The 24665-nt window shown below is 38.9% G+C and overlaps 5 protein-coding genes across 11 annotated transcripts; 2 read left to right on the top strand and 3 right to left on the bottom strand.

Annotated features, from left to right (window-relative positions):
* The first annotated feature begins 271 nt into the window (after positions 1–271).
* LOC117573436 (serine/threonine-protein phosphatase 2B catalytic subunit 1) lies at positions 272–6896 on the top strand. Of its 4 annotated transcripts, none has more exons than XM_034256652.2 (13): positions 273–391; positions 1041–1333; positions 2559–2890; positions 2954–3065; positions 3260–3405; positions 3538–3755; positions 3812–3905; positions 4178–4303; positions 4384–4465; positions 4729–4803; positions 4994–5078; positions 5146–5243; positions 6295–6896. In XM_034256652.2, exons 2-13 carry the CDS (start codon positions 1135–1137, stop codon positions 6606–6608), a joined length of 1881 nt encoding a protein of 626 aa, XP_034112543.1. In that variant the 5' UTR covers positions 273–391; positions 1041–1134; the 3' UTR covers positions 6609–6896. The 4 variants fall into 4 exon arrangements, with proteins under 4 accessions (XP_034112545.1, XP_034112543.1, XP_034112542.1 ...); XM_034256651.2 differs by having other exon boundaries at positions 888–1333; XM_034256653.2 differs by lacking the exon at positions 4729–4803 and having other exon boundaries at positions 888–1333.
* A 1619-nt stretch (positions 6897–8515) lies between these two features.
* LOC117574563 (alkaline phosphatase 4) lies at positions 8516–12431 on the top strand. The gene is made up of 3 exons (XM_034258434.2): positions 8516–8908; positions 10653–10894; positions 10961–12431. Exons 1-3 carry the CDS (start codon positions 8743–8745, stop codon positions 12323–12325), a joined length of 1773 nt encoding a protein of 590 aa, XP_034114325.1. The 5' UTR covers positions 8516–8742; the 3' UTR covers positions 12326–12431.
* A 380-nt stretch (positions 12432–12811) lies between these two features.
* Positions 12812–14054, bottom strand: LOC117574564 (uncharacterized). Its single transcript, XM_034258435.2, has 3 exons — positions 13969–14054; positions 13700–13871; positions 12812–13537 (listed from the first exon to the last, which is right to left on the bottom strand). The coding sequence occupies exons 2-3, from the start codon at positions 13812–13814 to the stop codon at positions 12972–12974; spliced, it is 681 nt and encodes a 226-aa protein (XP_034114326.1). The 5' UTR covers positions 13815–13871; positions 13969–14054; the 3' UTR covers positions 12812–12971.
* A 523-nt stretch (positions 14055–14577) lies between these two features.
* On the bottom strand, positions 14578–15885 carry LOC117575366 (odorant receptor 74a-like). Its single transcript, XM_052006881.1, has 3 exons — positions 15094–15885; positions 14696–14878; positions 14578–14634 (listed from the first exon to the last, which is right to left on the bottom strand). The coding sequence occupies exons 1-3, from the start codon at positions 15883–15885 to the stop codon at positions 14578–14580; spliced, it is 1032 nt and encodes a 343-aa protein (XP_051862841.1).
* Positions 15886–17853: 1968 nt separating this feature from the next.
* On the bottom strand, positions 17854–24504 carry LOC117574003 (discs overgrown protein kinase). Of its 4 annotated transcripts, none has more exons than XM_034257571.2 (5): positions 24167–24504; positions 23212–23338; positions 21105–21260; positions 19673–21009; positions 17854–19201 (listed from the first exon to the last, which is right to left on the bottom strand). In XM_034257571.2, the coding sequence occupies exons 4-5, from the start codon at positions 20960–20962 to the stop codon at positions 18980–18982; spliced, it is 1512 nt and encodes a 503-aa protein (XP_034113462.1). In that variant the 5' UTR covers positions 20963–21009; positions 21105–21260; positions 23212–23338; positions 24167–24504; the 3' UTR covers positions 17854–18979. The 4 variants fall into 4 exon arrangements, with proteins under 4 accessions (XP_034113462.1, XP_034113463.1, XP_051863655.1 ...); XM_034257572.2 differs by lacking the exon at positions 24167–24504 and adding an exon at positions 23500–23787; XM_052007695.1 differs by lacking the exon at positions 24167–24504 and adding an exon at positions 23447–23465.
* Between the last annotated feature and the right edge of the window lie 161 nt (positions 24505–24665).

The following is a 24665-nucleotide window of genomic DNA, read 5'->3' as shown; positions in this document are numbered from 1 at the left end:
TTTTTAACAGAGGACCACAATCGAGCAGTCAAGGGCAGCGGGCAAAGGGAAAGACTGGACTCTCGGCGATAGAGCGTCAAACCAGCCTAAAGATCTCAGCAGATCAGAGATCGTAGATCGCAAATCAGTGATCGGAGATCGGAAAAGAGCGAGGAGCCGAGCGAACGTTCGCTGTTTTGTCGATGCGTTGATCGTTGTTTTTAATGTGTCTTTGATGTTGTCTAGCTCTGGCGAGTCGTTTTGCGAAAAATTGTATTTGAAAATTTTGTTTCGCTCGGCTTTCAGTATCGAGGGAAATCACGACGCGCCAACTTGGTGGAAATGCCAGTCCGTGATCGCGTCAAATAAAGCCCACAAGGATACGCTGCTGAGGCTGCTGCAACGGTGCAAAGTGTGTGACAAAGTGCATAAATAAATTCAAATATTTAAAAATACATTTTCAAATATAATACAAATGCAATTTCACATATAAATATAATAAATAATGTTACATTGTGTTCTATCTAATTAGCACAAAGTGTCAAAGCGTTATATGGCTGAGCTAAAATGTTGCCCTTTGCCAAGTGAAAAGTTAATAAATTCGTGAATAATTGCACAAAATTGAAATATTAATTGCTTGGCATTTATATTGAGTGTATTTTTGTGATTCAGTGTGTGTGTGCGTGTGTTTGTGTGTGTGTTAATACACATTGTCCGAGGAGCTGTCTCTATTAGTATTTGCTAGTGCCTGGCTAAAAATAAATAAATAAAAAGATACATATACCAAATAACAACAAATTTTATTTATTGTCCAATATATACTTACACACATGTTTGTGTGTGTCTTTCTGTCTCGGCCAAAGGCAAATAATTTTCTAATTTTTAGCGCTACTAACTTTTTTTTGCAGCACTAAAGCAACAGCAACAACAAGAATTTCATCTCATAAAATTTATATTAAAAAAGTAATAAAAAAACAAGCAGTAGAAAACACAAGACAACAAAAAAAAAGAAACGCCAAAATAAAAACGAAAAATAAAAACAAATTCGTCGTGAATTTCAGCGGACAGTTAAGAGCATATACATTAGGAAACTAAAAACAAAGAAAAAAGAAATTATTAAAAACATAAACCAGATAAATAAAATATATCAACAACATGTCCACAACGTCGCGAAGTTCGCTCACGAGAAAATCTTCGCTGGCCAAAAGTGGCAGCACGGACAAAACAACAAGCAAATCATCATCCTCATCAAAGGCCTCCTCCAACACAGCATCAGCAACGAAATCAGATGCGACGGGGAGCGGGAGCAAACAGAAAATGCAATACACAAAAACCAGGGAGCGCATTGTCGATGGTACAGTTTGATATCAACTTTTTAAAATAGCATTTAAGTCACTTGAATTGAATATTGAGAAGACATGATATTAACCAGATACATCCTTGATATCCATTTGTTCCATTTATTGAATTAGCTTTTCTATTTAAATTTATGGTGTCTATATAAATAAAAATATTAATATTTAAATTGAATATCTTAACTAAATTAACAACATTCATAATGATCATAATTAATCTACCTTTGGAATTTAAATATTTCCATCAGGCTAGTTATTAAATTTTTGTCTAAAACATTTCAAATTTGTCTCGTGATGTTTTTTGTTGTCCAAAGACTTAATGTTAATGCTCTGGCTAGGTTATTAATATGCCATTATATATAATCTGTTAATATTTTATTAGCAATTCAAGGTTCGCCATAAACATATCTTTTCCTTGAATCATTTCTTTTTAATATTATTTTCTTTAAGTATTTCCTTTGTTTTACGATTCGCATATAGTAGAATTATGTTAGAAAAAAAAATTAACTGTCAATCGAATTGAATTTCAGCCAAGAAAAATAATTGCTGTCATTTTTAATGTACAATTTTCATGGGGTAATTACCAATTCCTCATTAAATGTGCAGGAATGACCTTGACCCAATTGATAAATTTATACTCAAGCAAATGGACTATTAGAGGACTGCGCCATATATGCCAACATACGCTTGCATTGATTGTTATAATCACAGTTTATGGCCTGATAAAATTGAATTTAAATTAAATTTAAGCAGCTATAATAAAGAGCATTTGTCTTGTGTTATATATTACATTTTTATTGGCGTATTCCGCTGAAATTTGAACATTTCCCCCAGAGATTATGACAATCCAAATGTGTGCAGGCCGCGTTCGTCGTGTTCGTCTGTCCAACTGCTGTCCCGACTGTCTGTCTCTGTTTTGACTGTGTGTTTGTTTTTGTGTGTGCCAATCAATTTTCGACTTTTATATTCACTCATTCAAATTTTCGTAATTAGCGTAGAAATTCATGTGCATTCGCTGGCACATGCCACATGGGGCATATTTGCGTACCTCGTAAATCTGGCCAAGCTAGGCCAACTCAGAAATATTGTATTCGTAGTATTGGCGTTAAGTTGCAGCAGCTCGTTAATATGCACAACAGAGACGCTGCACGCTGCGTATACGCAATTGATTACGCATACGCATATGTTAACGAAGTTGTTCACTTGCTTCTTCTTCTTCTGCAGATGTGCCCCTGCCGCCCACACACAAATTGACCATGTCTGAGGTGTACGATGATCCCAAGACGGACAAGCCCAACTTTGATGTGCTGCGTCAGCATTTTCTGCTCGAGGGACGCATCGAAGAATCGGTTGCGCTGCGCATCATCGACGAGGGCGCTAACCTGCTGCGCGAAGAAAAGAACATGATCGATGTGGAGGCGCCGATCACAGTGTGCGGTGACATTCACGGACAGTTCTTTGATCTGGTCAAACTGTTCGAGGTGGGCGGTCCGCCAGCCACCACACGCTACCTCTTTCTGGGCGACTACGTGGACAGAGGCTACTTCAGCATAGAGGTAAGTGAGTGTCAAATGCAGCATACAATTTGCATATGCTTAAATCTCTCTCTCTTCATTTAGTGTGTGCTTTATCTGTGGTCCCTGAAGATCACCTATCCAGATACTTTGTCGCTGCTGCGCGGCAATCACGAGTGCCGTCATCTGACCGAATACTTCACCTTTAAACAGGAGTGTAAGCTAATTTTATTCTCAACATTTCGCAATAACACAAATCTATACTATTGCGATTTGCCCACTCGCAAACGTTTAATTATTTGTTTAAGGCTCTTTTGAGAGCCGCAACAAGTGCATTAAATGCCACCACCTTTTGTCGGTTGTCGGTTGTCGATTGTCGGTTTCTTTCTCACTTTTGCTTGTCTGTTGCAGGCATTATTAAATATTCGGAAAGTATTTACGATGCATGCATGGAAGCGTTCGACTGCCTGCCCCTCGCCGCGCTGCTCAACCAGCAGTTTTTGTGCATACACGGCGGGCTATCGCCAGAGATTTTCACACTCGACGACATCAAGACGGTAATAAATTTGGCAGGCGAATGTCTCGCTGAAATGTTTACAATCATCTGTCAATGTTGTTTTTGTTGTTCATTTCATTTTCATTTTCTTTCTGTGTTCTTTTTGGTTTTGTTTCGCTCTTGTTCTTGGCAGCTGAATCGCTTCAGGGAGCCACCCGCCTATGGGCCCATGTGTGATCTATTGTGGTCCGATCCGCTGGAGGATTTTGGTAATGAGAAGAGCAACGATTTCTTTTCCCACAACTCTGTACGTGGTTGCTCCTACTTCTTCAGCTATGCGGCCTGCTGTGAGTTTCTCCAAAAGAACAATCTCTTGTCCATAGTGCGAGCTCATGAAGCACAAGATGCGGGGTAAGCTAAGGTTTGTTTTAAAAATGCAATTGGTTTAATGTTTTTTTTATTTTCAGCTATCGCATGTATCGTAAGAATCAAGTAACCGGCTTCCCATCACTGATCACCATCTTTTCGGCGCCAAACTATTTGGATGTTTACAACAACAAGGTATGAGTTGGCCAATGCGATCAACTTTACTTTGGCACATTTGTATATTGAAGAAATGGATGAAGAAATTTTGTTGGCGTTTATCTATTTTTAAATTCCACACGCAAATCATTTTTGCTGCACCATCTACTACTGCACAAGTCTGCGAGTATTTTCCGTAAATATTTCTTTTCCCTTTTTGTTTTTCATGCTTTTCGCCGTCGCCGCCACCGCAATGCGATGCGCAAACGAAAAAATATTGTCAAAACCCATTGTCGAACATTTGACAAAAGGCAGCTGTGCTCAAGTATGAGAACAACGTGATGAACATAAGACAATTCAATTGCTCGCCACATCCCTACTGGTTGCCCAATTTCATGGATGTCTTCACCTGGTCGTTGCCCTTTGTCGGCGAGAAGGTAAAAACACAACTTCGACCCCTCCGCTGAATAATTCAAGTTTATTGCGAAGTTATCTTTGTGTCGTTCTGCTTCGCTAGGTGACTGAGATGTTGGTTAATGTGCTCAATATTTGCTCAGATGATGAACTCGTTGCGGGTCCCGATGATGAGTTGGAGGAAGGTATGTATAAAATTTATGTGTATACAGAGAGAATCCTTGTCTCTATGTTAGTATCTGTGTTGATGTCTAAGTGTCGTATACGTAACAAATAGTACAACACACAAAATTACAATTTAATCTTGTATTAAACTGACTTACTATTCTCTGAATCTGCACACAAAATATGTAATAACAAAAAAACAACAACAACTACAACAATTTGTATGTACAACAACAACAACTATCCTACACAACTCCCCACAACCCACAACAAAACGTCGTAGAGCTGCGAAAGAAAATTGTGCTCGTGCCGGCGACCGTGAATAATAACAATAACAATAATACGCCCAGTAAGCCAGGTAAGCTCAGTGTTGAACCGCAGCGCGCTTCTGCTCGAGAGCTTAACGTAAGCTTTGCATAGCTTTGATCTGCTTTTGGCGTCGTAAAGCTTTGCCCAAAATAGCCAGAGTTGCCACCTTTGTTAAATTGTAGATGCATATCGCGTATCGACATGCAAAAACTAATTGAGTTTCAATGTATTTCACACAGCTTCAATGTCGGCGCTGCGCAAAGAGATTATTCGGAACAAGATACGCGCCATTGGCAAAATGTCGCGTGTATTTTCTGTACTGAGGTGAGCAGAGATTCGGCCAATAGGCGAGATTGTTTTAAGCATTTCAAACTGTTGTACACCTTTGCAGGGAAGAATCGGAGAGCGTTCTACAACTAAAGGGTCTGACGCCAACGGGCGCGTTGCCAGTCGGCGCACTTTCTCGTGGACGTGATTCACTCAAAGAGGGTAAGTTAAAATAATTTTTTGTATATACAATAATAGCTATACTATTTAAATTTTGGTTGCGATTAGATAAAAATTGTAGAAGTTGTTTAAGAAATACTTTTGTAAGCGTAAAGAACTTCTACTGCAATGAGGTCTTACTTAATTTGGCTGACAATCTAGTATAATTTGCTCTCAATGGTATATTTTTAATGTGGTAATAAAGCTTTTTTAGTTGTTTTTTTTTTATTTAATCAACTTAAGTAGAAATGTTTGAAATTGTCTTTCCTTTTTCTTTTTATACCCGCTACCCATAGGGTAGAAGGGTATTATAACTTTGTGCCGAGAGGAAATGTATGTAACAGGTAGAAGGAGGCATCTCCGACCCTATAAAGTATATATATTCTTGATCAGCGTCAACAGCCGAGACGATCTAGCCATGTCCGTCTGTCCGTCTGTGTGTCTGTCCGTCTGTCCGTATGAACACCTAGATCTCAGAGACTATAAGAGATAGAGCTATAATTTTTTTTCGACACCATTTGTTATGTTTGCACGCAGATCAAGTTTGTTTCAAATTTTTGCCACGCCCACCTCCGCCCCCGAAAATCAATCGAATAACAAGCGTAATTTTAAAGCTAGAGTTTCGAATTTTGGTGTATTACTATAGTAGTTATGATTCCTGAAAATTTGGTTGCGATCAGATAAAAATTGTCGAAGTTATTAAAGAAATATATTGTATGGGCAAAACGCCTACTTACTAGGGGTCTTAGTTGCTTTGGCTGACAATCTGGTATATTGAGCCGCCTATGGTATATTTTGAATGCGGTACTATATCGATATACCACATATATCATTTGGTATTTTTTAGTATTTTTGCAGTATATTAGGTATATTTTGAGAATAATACCGCAAAATACATTTATTTTATTCAAAATGGGTAGCGGGTATCTCACAGTCGAGTACACTCGACTGTAGCTTTCTTACTTGTTTTACTAAGTTTCCTTTTAAATTCTACTTTCATATAGTTCTAATAAAGTACTTCACTTATTATCCCTATTATTTCGTTTTCTTTTAGCTCTGCAAGGACTGACCGCAGCCTCACATATTCACTCCTTTGCCGAGGCCAAGGGATTGGATGCCGTCAATGAGCGAATGCCGCCACGTCGGCCTCTAACGATGAGTGCCAGCAGCAGCAGCATCACAACAATCAGCAGCACAAGCACCAGCAACAACAACAACAACAACAGCAGCACAGCTAAGAACAGCAATGGCAATGGCAACTCTGCTGCTAGCAGTGATGCCACCCTGACCAAAACGACCAGAACTACCGTTAGATCGGCCACAACGAGCAACGTGCGCAGCGGTTACTCAACGAAGCGTTTCTCATAGTCAACTTGGATCAAGGATTAGTCATTGCAAAACACGTTTTTTTTATTTATTTTTAGTTAATTTTCTCTCAGTTTAGTTCAATTCACTCGATTTACTTTCTGTATTGCGCTAAAAAAAATATGTTTATTTTCTGTTTTTAGCACAAATTTGTATGAAGCAATTCATTTCTAATGTGTAGAACTTTCGTGGAAGCAAATGCAATACATATAATACATATTATATACTAGTGAAAATTTATACGTGACATGAATAATTTTTAATAAACCTGACAGCAAATAGCGAACCAAAAACAAAAAAAAAACATAAAATATTGTTTATATATATTTAAACAGCTCTTGAACCAAACTCGCACACCAAAGATACAATTGTTGCGTTTTAGATATTTGAATTATTCGAGTGAGAATCGGGATCGCAGAGGGAGGGAGGAGGCAAACCAATGTCAAATACAGCTGTCGACTTGACAGCAGCACAAGTCAAGCGTAGCAGATCAACAAAAGAAAAACGCGAGTCATAAAACACTACACTGTAATAATTAACCAAGAGTAAACGACAATCATCATAATAGTCATTGCTTAACGTCAATTCCAATTGAAGTTTTTCGTACTCGCTTTTTTTTGTGTTCAGCTTTTACAGTGCACATTAAAAACGTGCGCAATCAGAACACACAGATAGTGGGAACTAAACCCTTTTGAGACTACAGTGAACACTAACAAACACTGACCCTATTCACTTTATGATTAGCAAAGAGAAAGCACGCTTTAGTTTGATGTCCAAATGTCTGGCTGAAATTAAGCGCTATATATCATGTTATCGACATATCTTTATTAATACGACGCTAGCTTAGCATGGAATTAGTTTTAAGCACCAAATGATATTATTAACAAAAAAAAAAAGTTTATTAAGTCGCAGTGAGTATCGGCTAAGAAGATCAAAATATTTGTGTAAAGTTCCGGCATATGAGATAAAACTGAGACGCAACAAAATTTGAGCATAACTATCACGTTTACAAACAAACCAACAAAACTGTCCAACAACTGAGCGATTTATGAATTAGTAACTAAAAGCAGACAGCTCTGCAGAAGAGTTGAGCTAAAATTGTAGCTTTGATGCACAGATTAGTCAACAATGGGACAATAGTTCCAATTTTATACGAATGCGGTAATCTTTTATTATGGAATATAGTAAAGATTTAGATCAAATGTCGTGTAATACTTGTGCACTACACAGTGTTGGCGCCTCTGTAAACGAATGACAATTGTATGACATTGACCGGGGTTGAACTGGCATTCAAAGATTCTCTGACTTCAGGCTGCAGATTGCGAGATAAACGCAAATATGTTGCCCAATATTCGGATAGCGCAAACATTACGCATACGCACTGTTGTTGGCTTAATTTGTTTTCGCTGCGCCCGCCCGTCATAAGGAAAAGTTTTATCAATTCAACGAAAAAGAACTAAGCAAGCAATAAATTCATCTGCATCACGAATGAGAGATACGGCATCCGCTTTCGGTCAACTGATAAAAACAAATCAGTCAGAAATCAGTCAACGCGCAGCAGCCGACGACACCAGATACACGTGCAACGAAAGCCGTAATTCACCGGATTGGCACATGCTAAAACCCAAACAAGTCGTAAACTCGAAACAAACATCATACAATAAAGATTTATGTGGCCAAATGAACGTTGGAGGGCTCCTCAAGCCAGTCAATGTGCCAGACAATAAGTTACTGTTTAATCGTTTTATCAGCGCTGCAATTCGAAATAGAGGTAAAGCCATTGCGAGAACTCGTACTGCCGATTCGCGTAGTCGTCGTTGTTGTCGTGTGTCAACTTCGTGCACAACCGATGTGTGTGTAGGCGGCAGCCAATAGATCGTGCTTCCATATAACGGCGCTTCAGGGCTTACGGAGACGTCAGTCGCTAATTGTGACAATCCACAGTAGGCGGGAGCTCGGTTATAATTCGCTGATCCGTTCCGTTAAATCGCATTCTACAAAATTTAATGGACTGCTAAAAGTGTCCAACGCATTCCAAACGTATTCACACACCCACACAAAGCAAAATCTGTGATATATACATATAAATAAAACTCAATCTCGGTCGGCAGCTCAACGACAATTCAACAAGTTCAAGATGCATCCCGTTGTTCTTCTAATTGCCTGCGGCCTATTCATCGGCACTTGGGCAGCCACAGTCCAGCCACCTCCATTGATTCAAACGCTCAGCGCTGGCGGCGACATTGGACCCGAATTTAAGCTCGATCCGGCTTTGGAACAGGACAAAGACAGCGGGTTGGAAGGTGCGTTTCCAAAAATTCCTTCTTATAGAATATATAAATAGTATGCAATATAGAACACGTTGACTATTATGGCGCATTCAGCCGTTATATTTACTACGTGTTAGTTCCAGTTCAGCTATTTGAGTTCAATTATGCAATCTCAGAAGTATAAAGTGAAAAAAGTACTTTTGTGGCGACCGCAACACATATTTTCAAGGTCTGCCTTGTGAGTGAAAATCTTGTATCAAGTGCAGATCTCTAATTATTTGAACATCTATCAATTAAAAAAAAAATTTGCAATTGCAATTAATGATTTGCTTTTTATAGAGCAAGCTTCAGTACTTAAGCAATAATTATAATCATTGTCAGCACTTTTAATTGTAAATTCTATGCTGCATTTATTGTTCAAATCCAGTTTGCTATAAACACGTGATAAATAGACAATTATTCTGTACATCGCAGATGAAGCAAAGTACAGCCCTCAACTGGGGAAACCCCTTTAATTATATGAATATGTACTGCGCTTATAAATTGTAATGAAAAATCAATCGGAATTAGTTCCTCAACTTCCTGTTGGCAGATAGCATAGCAAATTTCGCGCACGATTTTCCAATTATAATGGAATTCGCCAGATTACGTATGTCGAAAAATTCTGTGCTGACAGCATTTCAATTTGGCAACAACAAATTTCTAATTAAGATACAAAAACGTCGTCGAATTGCGTGTTAACCAAATGGCAAACAAAGTACAAATAGCAATTAATTAGAACACTTTTAAACAGCTTCACAGGTGTTAAACGCTACGTTGGTAAAATCACATTCTGGCAATTATAGTGTTAATTGTAGCAAGAACTTAACACTGCTCAAAAAACATTTAGTTATTTATTAGTTTCGATTTCATTGACAATGCAAATTAGCAGTCGAACAACGCGACTTAACTGTAACGTGCGTCAGTGTCGAGGTTTCTTGGCTTTTTGGGGGAGCGAACAAAGGGGAAACATGATAACACCTGTTGCATATTAAAGAAGTAATGCTATAATATGGTATATCAAAAAAAAAACGAATATTATTAAATGGCTATCGAGTTGACAGAGAACCTAGAGACAAATGCATTTTATATATTCGAAAAAGAAATAAAAAAATATTATAATTTATTTTGAAATTTCGACAGATGACGAGGCTTGATAATTGCTGTCTGTCATATTTTATTATTTTGCATTTAAAATATAATTTCTCGCTTATAAAAATAACAATAAATGAATGCAAATTCATAGTTGTTGTAGTTTATCTAACTAAAGCTAGAATCCATAAATTGCCAAGCGGCAAACTGAGTTAATTTAACAGCTAAGTAAACCCCAGTCCAGAAATAGAATGTCTCTAATAGAGAAATGGAATATTTTTGTAAAGCTAACATCGGTTCACCGCAAAGGTAGAGAAGCTTATAGGCCCTCAAACCGTTTTGTGGAAACGCTTCTAATGGGTCTTGTGTGCTCAACGAGCGACTTCCAGATATTTGCGTCGTCTATATAGGAAACTACACATACAAAAAACTAAATCTAAATAATTAGCAAGAGCAGTTCATACTAGTAACGATCAAAGCAGTACGGGCGAGTGTCAAGTGGGTCTCACTAGAAATAATTAAAAAGCGACATCGACATCGACATCGAAATGTCATGAATAAGTATCTAGCTATAGGTAGTTATAGTCGTAGTAACTACGACCGTGACTTACTCGATGTGTTTTGCTAATTTCCATTTCCATCACAGATGCGCAATTCTGGCGTCGCGTGGGTCTAAGGCAGCTGAAGAAGATCATCGATCAGGCGCAGAAGACCAAGGAAAACTCGTATAAACGCAAGGCGAAGAACATTATCATCTTCATTGGCGATGGCATGGGATTGTCAACGATTAGCGCTGGACGCATCTATAAGGGGCAGTATCTGAAGCACGGTCACGGCGAGGAGGAGACGCTGTCATTCGATGACTTCCCCTACACCGGTTTGGCCAAGGTAAGTGATCAAGATAAAAAGTTCGATTCGGTCAGACACTCAATTCAACCTCATCTCAATCCACAGACCTACAATGTGGATAAGCAAGTTCCGGACTCGGCGGGCACAGCTACAGCCATATTTACGGGTGTAAAGAGCGACTATGGCGCCATTGGCATGGACACCACACGCTCCAAGGTGAATGCCACCAAGGGACGCCTCGATTCCATTATGGACTGGGCCCAAAGCGAAGGCAAACGCACCGGCATCGTGACCACCACTCGCATCACACACGCAACGCCAGCTGCAACCTTTGCTCGCATCTATCATCGTGACTGGGAATGTGATACGGAGGTGCCCAAGGAATCCGTTGGCATACACGCTGACATTGCCCGCCAGCTGGTAGAGAATGCACCCGGCAACAAGTTCAATGTAATCCTCGGCGGCGGTCTTTCGCCCATGGGAGCACTCAACACGAGCGAAGTGCGCACCGTGAAATTCGAGGGCGGCACCGAAACAATTTGTGCACGAGGCGATGAACGCAATCTGGCCCAGGAATGGCTCCTCCAACATGCCAACGATAGTGTGCCCGCGGCGCTGGTCACGAATCGCGAGCAGCTGGCGAAAGTGAATGTCAAGGAGACGGATTATCTGATGGGTTTGTTCCGCAACAATCACATTACTTATTCGATTGCTCGCGAAGAAGGCGAACCTTCGCTACAGGAGATGACCGAGGCGGCGATTGCTGTGCTCGAGCGAGGTGACAAGTCCGCTGGCTATGTGCTGCTCGTGGAGGGAGGACGCATCGATCAGGGACATCATCAGAACTATGCGCGTGCTGCACTCCACGAGGTCTACGAATTAGACTTGGCTGTGCAGGCAGCGATTAACATGACCGATTCGGATGAGACTTTGATTCTGGTCACTGCGGATCATTCGCATTCAGTGACCTTCAACGGTTATCCACAGCGAGGCGCTGACATCTTGGGTGCAGCCAATCTGCACAAACCCCGTGATCCCATGGTGTACGAGACCATCACGTATGCCAATGGACCCGGCTACTTTGATCACTTGGCCAACGAGACGAAGCCCGTGAACAGTTCCAATGTGTGGATGGCACTGAAGCAGTTCACCAAGACGGAAATGGAGTCTCCCACCTACAGGCACATGGCCACCTTGGCACTCAAGGATGAAACGCATGGCGGTGAGGATGTGATTGTCTTCGCCAGCGGACCTGGTTCCAGTTTGGTGCGCGGCGCCTTCGAGCAGAATTATCTCGCCTATGTGATGAGCTATGCTGGCTGCATGGGTCCTGCCAAGAACTATGATGACTCCTGCAAGCAGCACTCGGAAAAACACGAGGACCATATCCACAATGTCACAAGCAACGCTGTCGCCCTGACACTCGAACTCCTCTCTCTGGCCACCTGTTTGGTCGCCAGCCTGCTCTAAGGTGGCACAATTCCTTACATATATATTAAAGATATATGTCGTTGTCTAGTATTACGGGTTTTGTAGTTAACTTTGCTTAACAAGCTAATAAAAATGATTTAGTTTACCTACGGTGTCTCATAAATCTATAGTTCACATTAAAACTGTACGACATATTCGTATTATATTTTTATGTATAGAATTGAAAATTGTTCCAAATATAATCTTTTTTAGATTTAGTCGATAGTTATTTCGTTTATCAGCTGAATAAGTTTCTGTTAAACTAAGATGCCAAAATCTTGATGGAAAAATCTGACTATTGTCTCTTCCAGCTCACTGTTTTTATCGAGCTGATACATTTTCAACTGCAGGTCACCTTCACTTAAAAGATTACGAATAGATGCATCCTTAACAAATACTTTTTCTTTTCGAAAGTTCTTAAGTTTTTGGATATAATTAAAAACTCAATGCAGTTTTAGGCAATAGATAACCACATCTCTTTCTTTATATATATTAAATTATTTCACTATTGTTCACAATTACACGCTCGTTTCGCAGCAAGTGGTGCTGATCTTTACACAGCTCTCTGAAGGCTTAAGGACGCATTTAGGAGCAATCAGAAATTAATATTTAAACAAATCATATTAAGTCCGCACACACAGAGTCTTTAAGCTGCTTTTGGAACAGCCGCCTTCTTGCTGTCAGCTGTCGCCTTAGGCGCTGCCTCTGGCACGCTGTCGAGCTTCTTGATACGATGTAAGTCCACACACTGCTTGAACTGTGCCACCTCATCGATGCAACGAAGCGTCTCGCCGGGATTTGCACGATAGCAGGCCAGCAGCTGGGCTTTAAGGTCCTGGCATGGTGGCGTCTTATGCGCAGCGGCAGTGCTCACGAAGCGCTTATGCACGCCCTCCACAGCGTTCGCATACTCCGTCTCCATGATGGTGTTTGTCTTCTTGAGGTTCTCCTCCAGCTTCGTCATACGCTGACGCCACTGTTCGTCGTTCTTCTGCAGCTCCTGGTTCATCTGACGCTGCACATCGGCGGCGCTGATTGTGTGTCCGCCTCCCTGCACATAAACGGGCGTGGGACTCTGATAGACAACTGTCGGCGGCACAACTGGAGCAGCAACAGCAACACCGTCTGTGGCTTTTACGGGCGCCTTCTTGGCTGGCTCTTGTGACTTTGATGCCGGTTTCGATTCCTGGGCAGCGGCGGCATTGTCACGTGCTGCAAACAATGAAGATTCGATTAATTTACATATTCAAAATATAAATAAATTGTCATTTGACAATTGTTGCATAACCACTGTTCGCTAACAATACAAATTTTCCGCAATCAGCGGACTCAGTGCAAGAATTGTTTGTGTTTTGATATTCTCTTTAGCTTTACCCTGCTGTGTGATTCCCTGTTTCAGGCGCTTGACCACATCATCGGATATGTCGAGGACGCCAGCAGGATTCTCCATTGAGACAGAACGTGGTTCACGCGACTGTTTTGCACCCATCTTTGTTGCTTTGCTGCTCTGTTTGTTATTGCTGTTGGCCCCTCACTATGGCGAACCCTGCAGAACGATTGCAAAATTAGTAAGCGATGTCATTATTGCAATTATTCCCATTGCACAGTTTGTCGCGATTGTTAAATAATAAATAAATAGAAACCTTTTCGTCTGCAAATCTACGTTCTCGCGAGTCGTTCGGAATGAGTTCGTTCAAACGATTCATCGAACGGAACTAGTTCGTGTTCGATAGCGGCTGGGAAACATCGATTACATTATCCGTGATATATCGAAACATCAAACAGACAATATAAATAATTTAATTAAAATCATATTTTCATGTCTTGAAACTTTCTCTATTCAACACCAGCTTCGTGTTGTATTAATAAGTATAAATATATTTAACTTTTACGAGATATATAACAATAAAAACCCAAATAACAAAAAACATTGTTTTTATAAAAATGAAATGTTTGACAAAAAACATGTTTTGGTAATAAAGCAACCACAAGTCCTCTAAAAAAATGCTCCTCCGCTTAGTAATAATCGGAAATCGATTATAAATTTAAATTGAACGTTAATTATCGTTTAAATTGCGGCTTAACTTCAGCACAGGCAAATTTTTTTATTTTTAACCTTTTAATAAGCAAATAACACTACTTCATAACATTTCATTTATTGCAGTTTCTTGTGATTTAAAATATTGTTAATTTTGCAAGCTATGTGTGTGTGCTTTTCATTTTTTCTTCATCTTTCTAGCCCTTCAAAATATTTAATTGCTGCTCATCGATGTGAGGAAAGTAAAGTACGAAAAGGCTCCTTGTACTATCTATATGAAATAGAAATAATGCAATTTATATTCATTCACATTTCAAGTAATTATTATTTACCTTCACAACAGAAGTTAGTGTAACAGTAAAATAATTTAAGCCAGTTAGCGAAAATGGTGTTGAGTTTAGCTCAATAGATAATATGACAAGCTTCATAAGTTTTTTATTCTCTTCAACATTGTCTGAGCGATAAATGATTTGCTCCCAATCTCCGCAATAGTACATCATATCCAGCTCGTTTGTCTATTTTCAAGTGATATTAAACAAATGAATCTATAATACTAAAAAGCACTTACAGTCTCATATATAACAGATCCAAGATAACCAAACGAGAATTGTTCAATAAACTTGGAGATGAACCAGAAAATAAAAACCATATTCTCCGAAGGAGTCTGTAAAAAAAATTTAATTATGTAGTGGATAGTATGGGTTAAAAACGTAATCAAAACAACACATACTTTGTATGATATAAAAAGTAATACACAAAGAATTAAGGCACTGGCGGCAAAGCTAATAAAGAGCCGAAAAGTGAAGAGTCTCTCGAGGTTTGCGGCAAAATCATTAAGATCTATATTCCGTTGCAGTATTTTGATAAGTTCTCGACGATAATCCGCGGCAATATTCGTACTATCATTTGATTCCAGTAAGCGAGCTGCAGCGAGCCGCAAATCTTTGCCAAGTTGCAGATAGCAAGCGTTCAGATGCATCAAAAGCTCTCCTAGCAAATTCAGATCTCCAAAGAGCATTGTGATGATTAATATGCCCACCCAAAAGTTAATCCCAATAAGTATTAAATACTGGGGCATTTTGGTGTTATCAAAGAAGTAAACTTGCTTGTAAATCATTTCCCGTCCACCAGCTAAGATGTTCACCACAAACTCCTGGAAATAGTTCAACATGGTCGCCACATAGAAAACTGTTATCATACGCGGTCCCAATAATTGCCGTGAAATCCTTGAAAAAACACTCTGATCAGATTCCTGCGGTACATAGATATTGGTGTAGAAACGTTTGAGCAAGTCCTTTAACTCGTCCCTGTGATTAATTACATCCACGTATCGAACAATCACTTCAGTCTGAAGAAGTATAGTTGGTAAGCCAGCTGCAAAGTCTTCAATATCCTCAAGATTATTCAGTAAATAATGTGCGTCGAGCTCAGCCTGAAAGCAGTGCATCAGAAAGGCAAATACGATAAGAAACCGATCTATATAACGATCCCGTTCAGTAGGATTATCCTCCCTAGGCCACATCACAGGATTTCCGCGACTATACAAATTCAGTGACCAGGATAACTTCACTATTTCTCCATTTCTCAGCCTTGGTTGGAACCGCATCGCACTGACTGAATTAATAGGACTTGGATTAACAATTGGAAATATTTAAGTGATGACCGCTCTTTTATATGCATTAAGTTGACTTATATCCTTAAGTTCACCTGTGTCTACTTAATAATAAATAAGATTTTAATTAGCTTGCAAATGAGCGAAAAGCAATGAAAGTTTCTGCACTCGACATTATTTATTCTTTTTAAGAAAACTATGTATAATTTTGCATTATCCTTGAAAAGAATTGTACGCTTAGGTTAATTGTTTTCAAAATCATAGATTTTATTTCATTTTAGCGCCGGCTCGTGTTTTCTTTTCGACAATTAATTACATACAATTACGAGTAAATGTCCTTTGCTCATTTTCATTTCATCTTCGTTATTATTATTGTTTTTATTATTTGTATTTGTTGTATCTAATATTGTTGTTTGTTAATTTGTTAATTCTCGGATTACTTATTGTTTATACGTTTACCCTTTTTGCTTCTAGTATAACTTAAGTCCATCAACATTTCTATTTTGTGTTCTTAAGTTGATGAATTTTTTTTATCTTGTGAAATGTATTTTATTGATCTTTTATGTTTGTTGTGTGTATTACATTATTCTTAGCTGTTTTTGGAAAATTGCTGACTGCTTGCCTAGTTTCGACATTTTCAATATGATAATAATTATAATAATAATAATATACATTTAGAATAAATATGTCTGTTGTTATTTGAATGGCGCGTGCGGGTTACGATTAATTATAAATTTTGGGTTTCTTTTGTTTTTTTTGTTGTTAAATATTCCGATGAACTTTATCGCTTGTCATTTTGTTGTATCTCATATCACTGTTGGTGGTTTGTTTATGTTCATTTCGCGTATTTTACACACATACATATGTATTTATTCGTACTCGATTTAGTGTTAATTATATTAGATCAAAAGTTCTATTCTCATATACATATACATTAAATTTTACAAAATTTTTAAAATTTCCATTACTCTTTAATTTTGGTTTGATTTTTATTTTAAATTTGTTACATGATCTATTTCGCTTATGGCGTATGGACTTCTCATACATTTATCATTTAGTTTAGTTTAGTTTCGTTTCGAATCGTTTTATAGTTAGTTATCATTACTATCATAATTTAGTTTTAGTTAGTTTCGTTAATAAATCGCTAGTTGTATTTTGTAGTATGTTAAAAGGAAATCACACAAGGTTATTTGAATATTATAATTTATGTACACTCAGTTTCAATATATTTGTTTTTTTGTATTTCTTTGTGGAACTTGCGATCTTCAATCTTAAATAGCTCAGCATATTGGGGTTAGACTCTATCTAGGGGACTGTTGTAATCCTTATATAGTTGTTGTTCATCATTGTTGTCGTGTATTTTTGTATATTGTAGTATAAGTATTTGTTTTTTTTTTTGGTCAAGTTGCAAGGCGTGCGCTTTTGGAACCAACTAAAGAAACTCCCAGTCGAAGGCTCTTAAGTTATTGGACTGATATCTCGAAAAAACGCCATTCCAATTGGGATTATAATGCGTACAGAACTAAAGAAAGCATAAAAGCAATAAACAAAAAGGAAATAAAACAATTTGTAAGAAATATCACGTAATGCATTTTTATTTAACTTTCTGATTTTACTTTTACTCGCCTGCGTTTAAACATATATTTATATGTTATATATGGTTTACTTTGTTTTTCATTTATAGTTTACGGATTACTGCTATATAAACGGCATATCAGCGCGTTTTGTAGTTTTACATACATTTATGTGTTTCATATGCACTTCATAAGATTAAACTTTTGTATTTTGTTTTGCACGATTTTATTTTGTGTTTCATTTTTTTTTTTGTAATTTCTTCTTGTTTTATAATCCATATTTTTGACTTGCACAATTAGAATATTTTTTTTTGTTGGTTTTTTGTTTTGTAGTTTTATTTTTTACGGTTTGGTATTACTTATAAACAAATTTCATATTATAGCTACAATTTATTAGCTAGCGTTAATTTTAATGCGCGCTCGCAGCTCACGCCCCTTAACAACTTTACAAACTAATTGAAAATATATATAATGTTTAATGCAAAGTACATTTGTTATGTAGTGTGTTGAAGATGTGTTATGCACTGATTTTGTTATATGCAGTATGTTATTAGTTACATTACATTGTTATATTTTCCTTATCGATTTCGATTTTATTATAGAGAAACAGAGAATGCAAAACATAATGAACACATACGTACATTATCGTCAAAGTCGCTAATCGCGATTGTAATATAAATGAATCAAAATTATAAATTAAGAATAATTCTTTTTATTGTTTGACATTTGATTAAAGCTAAGTTGAAGGGGTAGAGTGGGAGAAGGAGGAGGGCGAGAGCAAGTTGACATTTTCTGCGCCCATTTCAAATATTATTTTCTCGCCTCGTTCCACTTAAACATACATGTGTGTGTATTGTTTGTTGTTGGGCATAGTTGAGGGTGTGCGTGTGTATATGTGTGTGTGAGGATGTTTGCTGGGAGTTTCTCTCATTCATTTGTTGGTGGCGAAAAAACTCATTAATGTCGGTTTTTTTTTTTATAGACTACTCGGTAATTTGTATTAATGCTAAGTTTCTACACTAAAAGTTAAGAGACACTGGCGCACAATGTGTCATTTTGTTTACTTTACAATCAGATTATTTAAATATAATATTTAAATATTTCCCTTCATTTAATATAAATTTGCCCTTTGTTCAGTTGAGTTGGTTGATACGTTTCTCATCCTCATTTATTCTTGTTTTCATTTTTGTTGTTGATGTTGTTGCTTTCTATTCTTTGTTTGTTTGCACAAAACACAAAGTTAATTTAACAAAATGCTTGTTATCAAAATTGATGTAATTTGTTTATATATTCTTGTTGCTCTCTTGTTTACAATAATGATGTCGTTCTTCTTGTTCAGCAGTGTAAATGCAAAACTCACAGAACCAGAGAGAAAAAAATCGAACATAACGCTTGTTTGGAGTGTTAAATCATTTGCTGATCGTGTATATTTAGTGCTCTTTTTGAACTTTTTTGCATCCCAATATCTTGGGGATGCAACACAAGCGTCGCACTCCTTTCCTCTTGGAACTGTCGTCTGTCATCGGTCGTTCATGATCATCATCTCTGCTTAAAATTAACGCATTACAATAACTTGCGGTACGAGCTGTGGCTTTAAATAAATGTAGTGCATAGGTATTCTTCTTTGCCGCCGACTCGCAATTGATTATCAACTAAGATTATAAGTTAAATTAAGCATAAGTTAATAATAGGTTTTGCAACATCCATCCATCCGAAGCATCAAAAAGCAAAACGCAAATAAAAAAAAAAACAAAAATGTACAAAAGAAAAGCGCAGCTATTTGCTTCTTATTGCGTGTGGTGACGTGTGTTGGTGTCTCTGTGTATGTGTATGTGTATGGGGTCGATCTGTGTTTGCTACTGCAACATGTTGCCAGCGACCAGGTCGCTGACATGGATACCTTTACATATATTTATATATATTGTATATATGTACTATACAGCGTAATATACTAAATGTGTTTTTGTTTTGCTTGGTAATATTTATATATGCATATAGAGTGGCTGGGTTAGCTGCTGTTGGGTGTGTGTGTGTGTGTGTGTCATGTCCAGAGCCGGAAGAAGCACACTGAAGCACAGAACACAGAGCATCTAAACAATAAAATATTATTTAGCATTTCGTACATCCCCAACAACTCTGCCAGCTTGTAAATCGCCGCCTTGACGCATGCGTATCGAGGGACGCCGCTCGGGCGTATCGTAGGGCTGTCGCGACGAATTGGTGGCCGCCATCGAGTCATCCATATTGAGACCACCGTTGCCCATTAGCTGGCCACCGGCTCCGCCGTTTCCACCGCCACCACCGCCTAGCATGGCGAGCGTTGTGCCAGCCGCCGAGCTATTGCCCAGCATTTGTTGTGTGCTGCCGCCGGCGGTGGCCATGGCCGTATTGACCTTGTGCTGTTGATGCGACGCCGCAGCCAATGCTGCTGGAGAGGCTGCGACATCTTGACCTTGTCCGCCGCCGCCGCCCTGGCCATCGGTGCCGTCCTGTGCCTGCTGGATGACCTGTGGATTGCGGGGTCCGCCAAATTTGAGCAAATTCCAGTCGAAGACGTAGTCATAGGTGAAGCCCAGGCGATGAAACAGATTGCGGAACAGTTTACGCAAGTGGCAGTAGTCGGGACGCTGGTCAAAGTGCATCTGTCGACAGAAGTTCAGATAATTGACAAACTCGCTGGGGAAGCCCTTGCAAAGCACCACAATCGATGTTGATAGCTTCTTCTCGGATATGCGTTCGTATTTCTGTCGCTTATTGGCCGCCTTCAGGCCCTGCCATGGCAACGCTCCCAAATTGAAGTACATCAGCACATAGCCAAGGGATTCCAAATCGTCGCGTCGCGACTGCTCAATGCCCAGATGTGTATTGATCGAAGCATAGCGTGCGGTGCCCGTCAGATTCTTGTTCTCCTTATATTGTATGTGCTTCAGAGTGCGGCCGTCCCGAAACCTTTTGGCCAGACCAAAGTCAATTATGTACACGAGATTGCCCTTTTTGCCCAGACCCATCAGGAAGTTGTCGGGCTTGATGTCACGATGGATGAAATCACGCGAGTGGATATAGTCAATGCGTGATATCATCTGATCGGCTAGCAGCAGCACCGTTTTCAGTGAAAAGCGGCGTGAGCAAAAGTTGAATAAATCCTCCAGCGATGGACCAAGCAGCTCCATGACCATTACATTGTAATCACCTTCACTGCCGCACCAAATGATATTGGGTATACCGATGCCGCCCTGCATTGTCTTGTAGAACTTGGACTCGATGTGCAGTTGTGGATGTTTGGTGCGTATGCATTCCAGTTTTATTGCTACCTCCTCGCCCGTGTTGATCGTTGTGCCCAAATAGATGTCGCCAAAGGAACCGGAGCCAATCTTGCGGCCCAGTCGATATTTGTTCCCAACACGCAGCTCCATTTTGTGTGTTGTATGTGTTTGCTTATTGGTTAAGATTGCTGCCTTGCCTGTTTTTTTTTTTGTAAAGAAATCTTATTAATTATAAATATTCAACTTGCAGAGACGCACTCATAGTTCAATTAAAATGAGCAAATTTAAAAACCTTTCTTGTCTTTTTAATGTGCGCACACTTTGCTTTATCTGCTTTTTCGTCAGCTTTTCTTTTGTGATTCTTATTGGGATTCGAATTGAAATTCAATGCGCACTTAGCAGGCGTTGTCGATGTTTCTCTTGTGGCCAGTCGCGGGAGCTGCGGCTGCTGCAAATGGAAAATGTATGAAATATTCTTATTAGTTATTGTTGTTGTGGACTTTTGGCTTTGCCGCCTAAAATTACTGTAAATCGAAATGGCGGAAACATTAAAATATGCTTATCGATAACCAGCAGCTGACACTTATCGATTGTACACTTTTAAATGTAATGAAATGCAAGATTCTGATAACAGAGGTTGATTTTGTTGTTGTTGTTGTGGCGACGACGTGCGAAAGATGTGACAAATAGATAAGCAAGCAAACCGTCGCTCACGTCGCTCAACAATAACAACAGCTGGTTAAAGCTGCAAAGCATTGCAGTTTGCAGAAATCTTCAAAAATCAAGAGCTGTGATAATAACTTCAAGTTTTAACGGCGCCAATTCAGCGTAAATAAATGCTCAGCACACTATCTAAAAATAACACAAACAGCGCACCGAGACATGACGACATGACGACATTAACATTAGCATTAAGCGATGAATCAGCTCAAAAAAAACAACAAAAAGTTGCAAGGCGGCAGCAGAAACCCTAACAAAATAACCTGCTAGGCAATAAAGCGACAATGAGCGTCGATAAGTGTGTGTGTGTGTGTGAACGTTTTGTGTGTGTTTGTGTAGGTAAACAATTAGAGATGAAACAGGCTGAAGAAAAGAAGCGACAAACAAAAAGTGCCATTTAAATGACACTTTCAGTGGTGAAAAGCACAACACACACAGACACACACACATACTTGCACACAAAATGGAGTCGCTGTTCAAGCTGTTAGGTAAAAGGCGCACACAGCAACAGAAGAAATTTTCACTTGTTTGCTCCCAAAATAAATGACAAAATTAAGTTTTGTTGTTGCTGCTGTTGCTGTTGATTTTGCTTTCTTCAAACAGAAGATAATTATTAATGTGCCTATTATGTTGATGGGCTGCTTATATTCTATGCTGCACTTTCTTTTGAAGCCGTGTGTACGTGTGTGTGACAACAACAAAATACACTTGCATATTAGTAACGTATAAGTGTGCTTTTTGACCTATGAAGCTGGGGCCAATTCTAACCTCAAAACTGGTCGGGCTTTACAAATACGTACACACGGGCACACACACGTATACCATTTCTTTGTAATTGTTGTTCGCTTTCTTCGCTCGCTTAGGCTGATACATTAACACACCGCTCATGTCGCCATACCGAAAAAAAGAAATAGAAAGAAAGAAGCAGCGCTGCCAATTTTGATGCACGTTCTAGTTTTGTTACTCTTATCGTTTAGCAGGTGCGTGCAAGTGAGACAGTCCCACTTGCTTGTGTATGTGTGTGGGTGTTTGTTGTTGTTGTGGTAGTTGTGTGAGAGGAGCAACAGCTGATCGTGGTGGGAGTGAGTGCGAGTGCAGTCAACGGCTTCTTCTTACTGTTGTTGTTGTTGGTCTTGTTCCGGTATGGACAGACTTGTCATATGTCTGTATGTGTGAAGCACACGCTCGAAACATGTGTGCGTATATATAGACACACATACATACTGTGTGTGGCCTTTTTACAATTGCAAAACAGCGGCACGTTGCGTTGGCGGGTGCCAAAAAGACTTCCGTAAAACAACTACAACAATAACAACAGTGAACAAAGCAACGCAATCAAGAAGAAGCACAAGACGAAGAAGCAATAAAAAACAGTTGCTCAAACATCAGCTAACCAACCGTATTTGCCTTGTGCACACATACACACACACTGACACGCACACACATGCAAAGTGTAAAAGTGTAAAAATGCATGGATAATAAAACAATCTATGCAATTAATTTAGAAGTCAACTACAACGAAGTCGCAGTCAGCGTCGCTGCAGTCATTGGCCTCGGCGTCGAGGACGAAGCAAACTAACGTTACATTTATTCGTTTCAATTTTTGTTGTCTGGATCAAGTGTGATGGAAGGGTGAAGACAGAATAGAGAGGGGAATGGGAGGAGAGTGCTTTTCCTACCTTGGCGGTTTTGGGAGTCGCTGTGTGACCAGACTTGCTCCGCTGCTGCTGCTGCCGTCGCTGCTGGCGTCGTTACTGCTGCTGCTGCTTCTGCTGATTGCACTTGACTTTTGCTTAAATTTCCCAGCTGAAACACAAACACACAACAAGCGTTTTAATTGGATTTCAATTTCACAAGAACAATAATGACGACGACGTCATTTGATAACAAGAGAGAAACAAGAGAAAAATTTACATATACGCCATATCTTTTGTTTTGTTTTAACAACTCGCGCTTCACACACGTACGTTCAAACAATTGCAAAACACTTCAATTAGTTAGTTAGTTAACAACTTTTTAAAGCAGTTGCCATTTTGGCCATTGGCAATTATTATGTGTTGTTTAAAGATTTTCCTTTCTTTTCATTGCTTTTCTTATTAGCAAGGCGCGCTTCTTTTTGTGTGCAGACGCGTTTATGCTTCTCAGTTAATTGCCACTATTTACAGTTTGCATTTGCGACAACAAGAACCGCCAAAAATACACAAAATATGTTTAAAAAATTTTGTTAAGATTTTGTTGAGAAGACAACGAACAACGAGAACGACAACGACGACGGCGACATATAAAACATACAAGCGAGTCGTTTGCCCTGGCACTCATACACATACACATGCATGCTTGCAGCGCAGTGAGTAGTAGTTGTCTCGCTTGCACTGACTTCGATTTTACAGCGAGCACGTTGCTAGCCTGACTGTTTCAGCGTTTTCACACCAACATCATCACACAAGCAGAGACAATACGAATACGAATATGAACACGACGACGCACACCATAAAGCGAGACGAAAAAAAGTAGCCACCACTGCTGCTTGCTGCTGGCCAAAGCAGTCTCTTTTTGCTTTTTTTGTTACGCACAATTTTCACATTATTATCACGCGCACTTTCCACATTGTATATGCTTTTAGCATTCACTTACTTTTTATGTATTTATTCTTTATATTGCGTCGCAATTTTACACAAATTGCTCGATTTCTTTTATGAAATTTATTAGAATAAATCTTCGGAACACAACAACACCAACAACAGGCTCAACTGTTCCGTTTGAGAACCGTTTGAACAGTCATGGAACCATTAGTTCAAAGCATCGGAACCGGCATGCGAACAATTTTCGTTTATACGTTGGCGAGTTGTGCTCCAGAGAATTGTACAAAAATATAATTTGAATGGTTTGCAAAGCAATTTTAATAGTTCAGAGCATGCTGAAGATATTTTCACTTATTCTAAAACAATAAATTTAAACTATAATGTAGGTATTTTATTTTCTTTTATGTTATGGTTAACTAAAAAATGTATAAAAGATAAAATGACATTTGTATGTCGACATTTTTGACTTAGAATGCAACTGTTTTGAAAATCTATTAAATGTCAAACATTAAGGTTTCTTCACAAAAACAGTAGAATTATTCATTTCTATC

This window comes from Drosophila albomicans, chromosome 2R (genome assembly GCF_009650485.2).
Source record: "Drosophila albomicans strain 15112-1751.03 chromosome 2R, ASM965048v2, whole genome shotgun sequence".
Taxonomy (NCBI): domain Eukaryota; kingdom Metazoa; phylum Arthropoda; class Insecta; order Diptera; family Drosophilidae; genus Drosophila; species Drosophila albomicans.
Note: the sequence above shows the minus strand (reverse complement) of the source record. Positions and strands in the feature narration are given on the sequence as shown.

Bases quoted from the DNA above. Each gene is read 5' to 3' on its own strand.
- LOC117573436 (XM_034256652.2), top strand. From the start codon at position 1,135: ATGTCCACAACGTCGCGAAGTTCGCTCACGAGAAAATCTTCGCTGGCC. The intron at 3,406-3,537 runs GTAATAAATTTG...TGTTCTTGGCAG, and splicing joins CACTCGACGACATCAAGACG to CTGAATCGCTTCAGGGAGCC. The intron at 5,244-6,294 runs GTAAGTTAAAAT...GTTTTCTTTTAG, and splicing joins ACGTGATTCACTCAAAGAGG to CTCTGCAAGGACTGACCGCA.
- LOC117574563 (XM_034258434.2), top strand. From the start codon at position 8,743: ATGCATCCCGTTGTTCTTCTAATTGCCTGCGGCCTATTCATCGGCACT. The intron at 8,909-10,652 runs GTGCGTTTCCAA...TTTCCATCACAG, and splicing joins CAAAGACAGCGGGTTGGAAG to ATGCGCAATTCTGGCGTCGC. The intron at 10,895-10,960 runs GTAAGTGATCAA...CTCAATCCACAG, and splicing joins CCTACACCGGTTTGGCCAAG to ACCTACAATGTGGATAAGCA.
- LOC117574564 (XM_034258435.2), bottom strand. From the start codon at position 13,814: ATGGGTGCAAAACAGTCGCGTGAACCACGTTCTGTCTCAATGGAGAAT. The intron at 13,538-13,699 runs GTAAAGCTAAAG...CATTGTTTGCAG, and splicing joins ACAGGGAATCACACAGCAGG to CACGTGACAATGCCGCCGCT.
- LOC117575366 (XM_052006881.1), bottom strand. From the start codon at position 15,885: ATGTGGCCTAGGGAGGATAATCCTACTGAACGGGATCGTTATATAGAT. The intron at 14,879-15,093 runs GTATGTGTTGTT...ACTTGAAAATAG, and splicing joins TACTTTTTATATCATACAAA to ACAAACGAGCTGGATATGAT. The intron at 14,635-14,695 runs GTAAATAATAAT...TATTTCATATAG, and splicing joins CACTAACTTCTGTTGTGAAG to ATAGTACAAGGAGCCTTTTC.
- LOC117574003 (XM_034257571.2), bottom strand. From the start codon at position 20,962: ATGGAGCTGCGTGTTGGGAACAAATATCGACTGGGCCGCAAGATTGGC. The intron at 19,202-19,672 runs GTACGAAATGCT...TTATAATCTTAG, and splicing joins CTGGCAGAGTTGTTGGGGAT to TTGATAATCAATTGCGAGTC.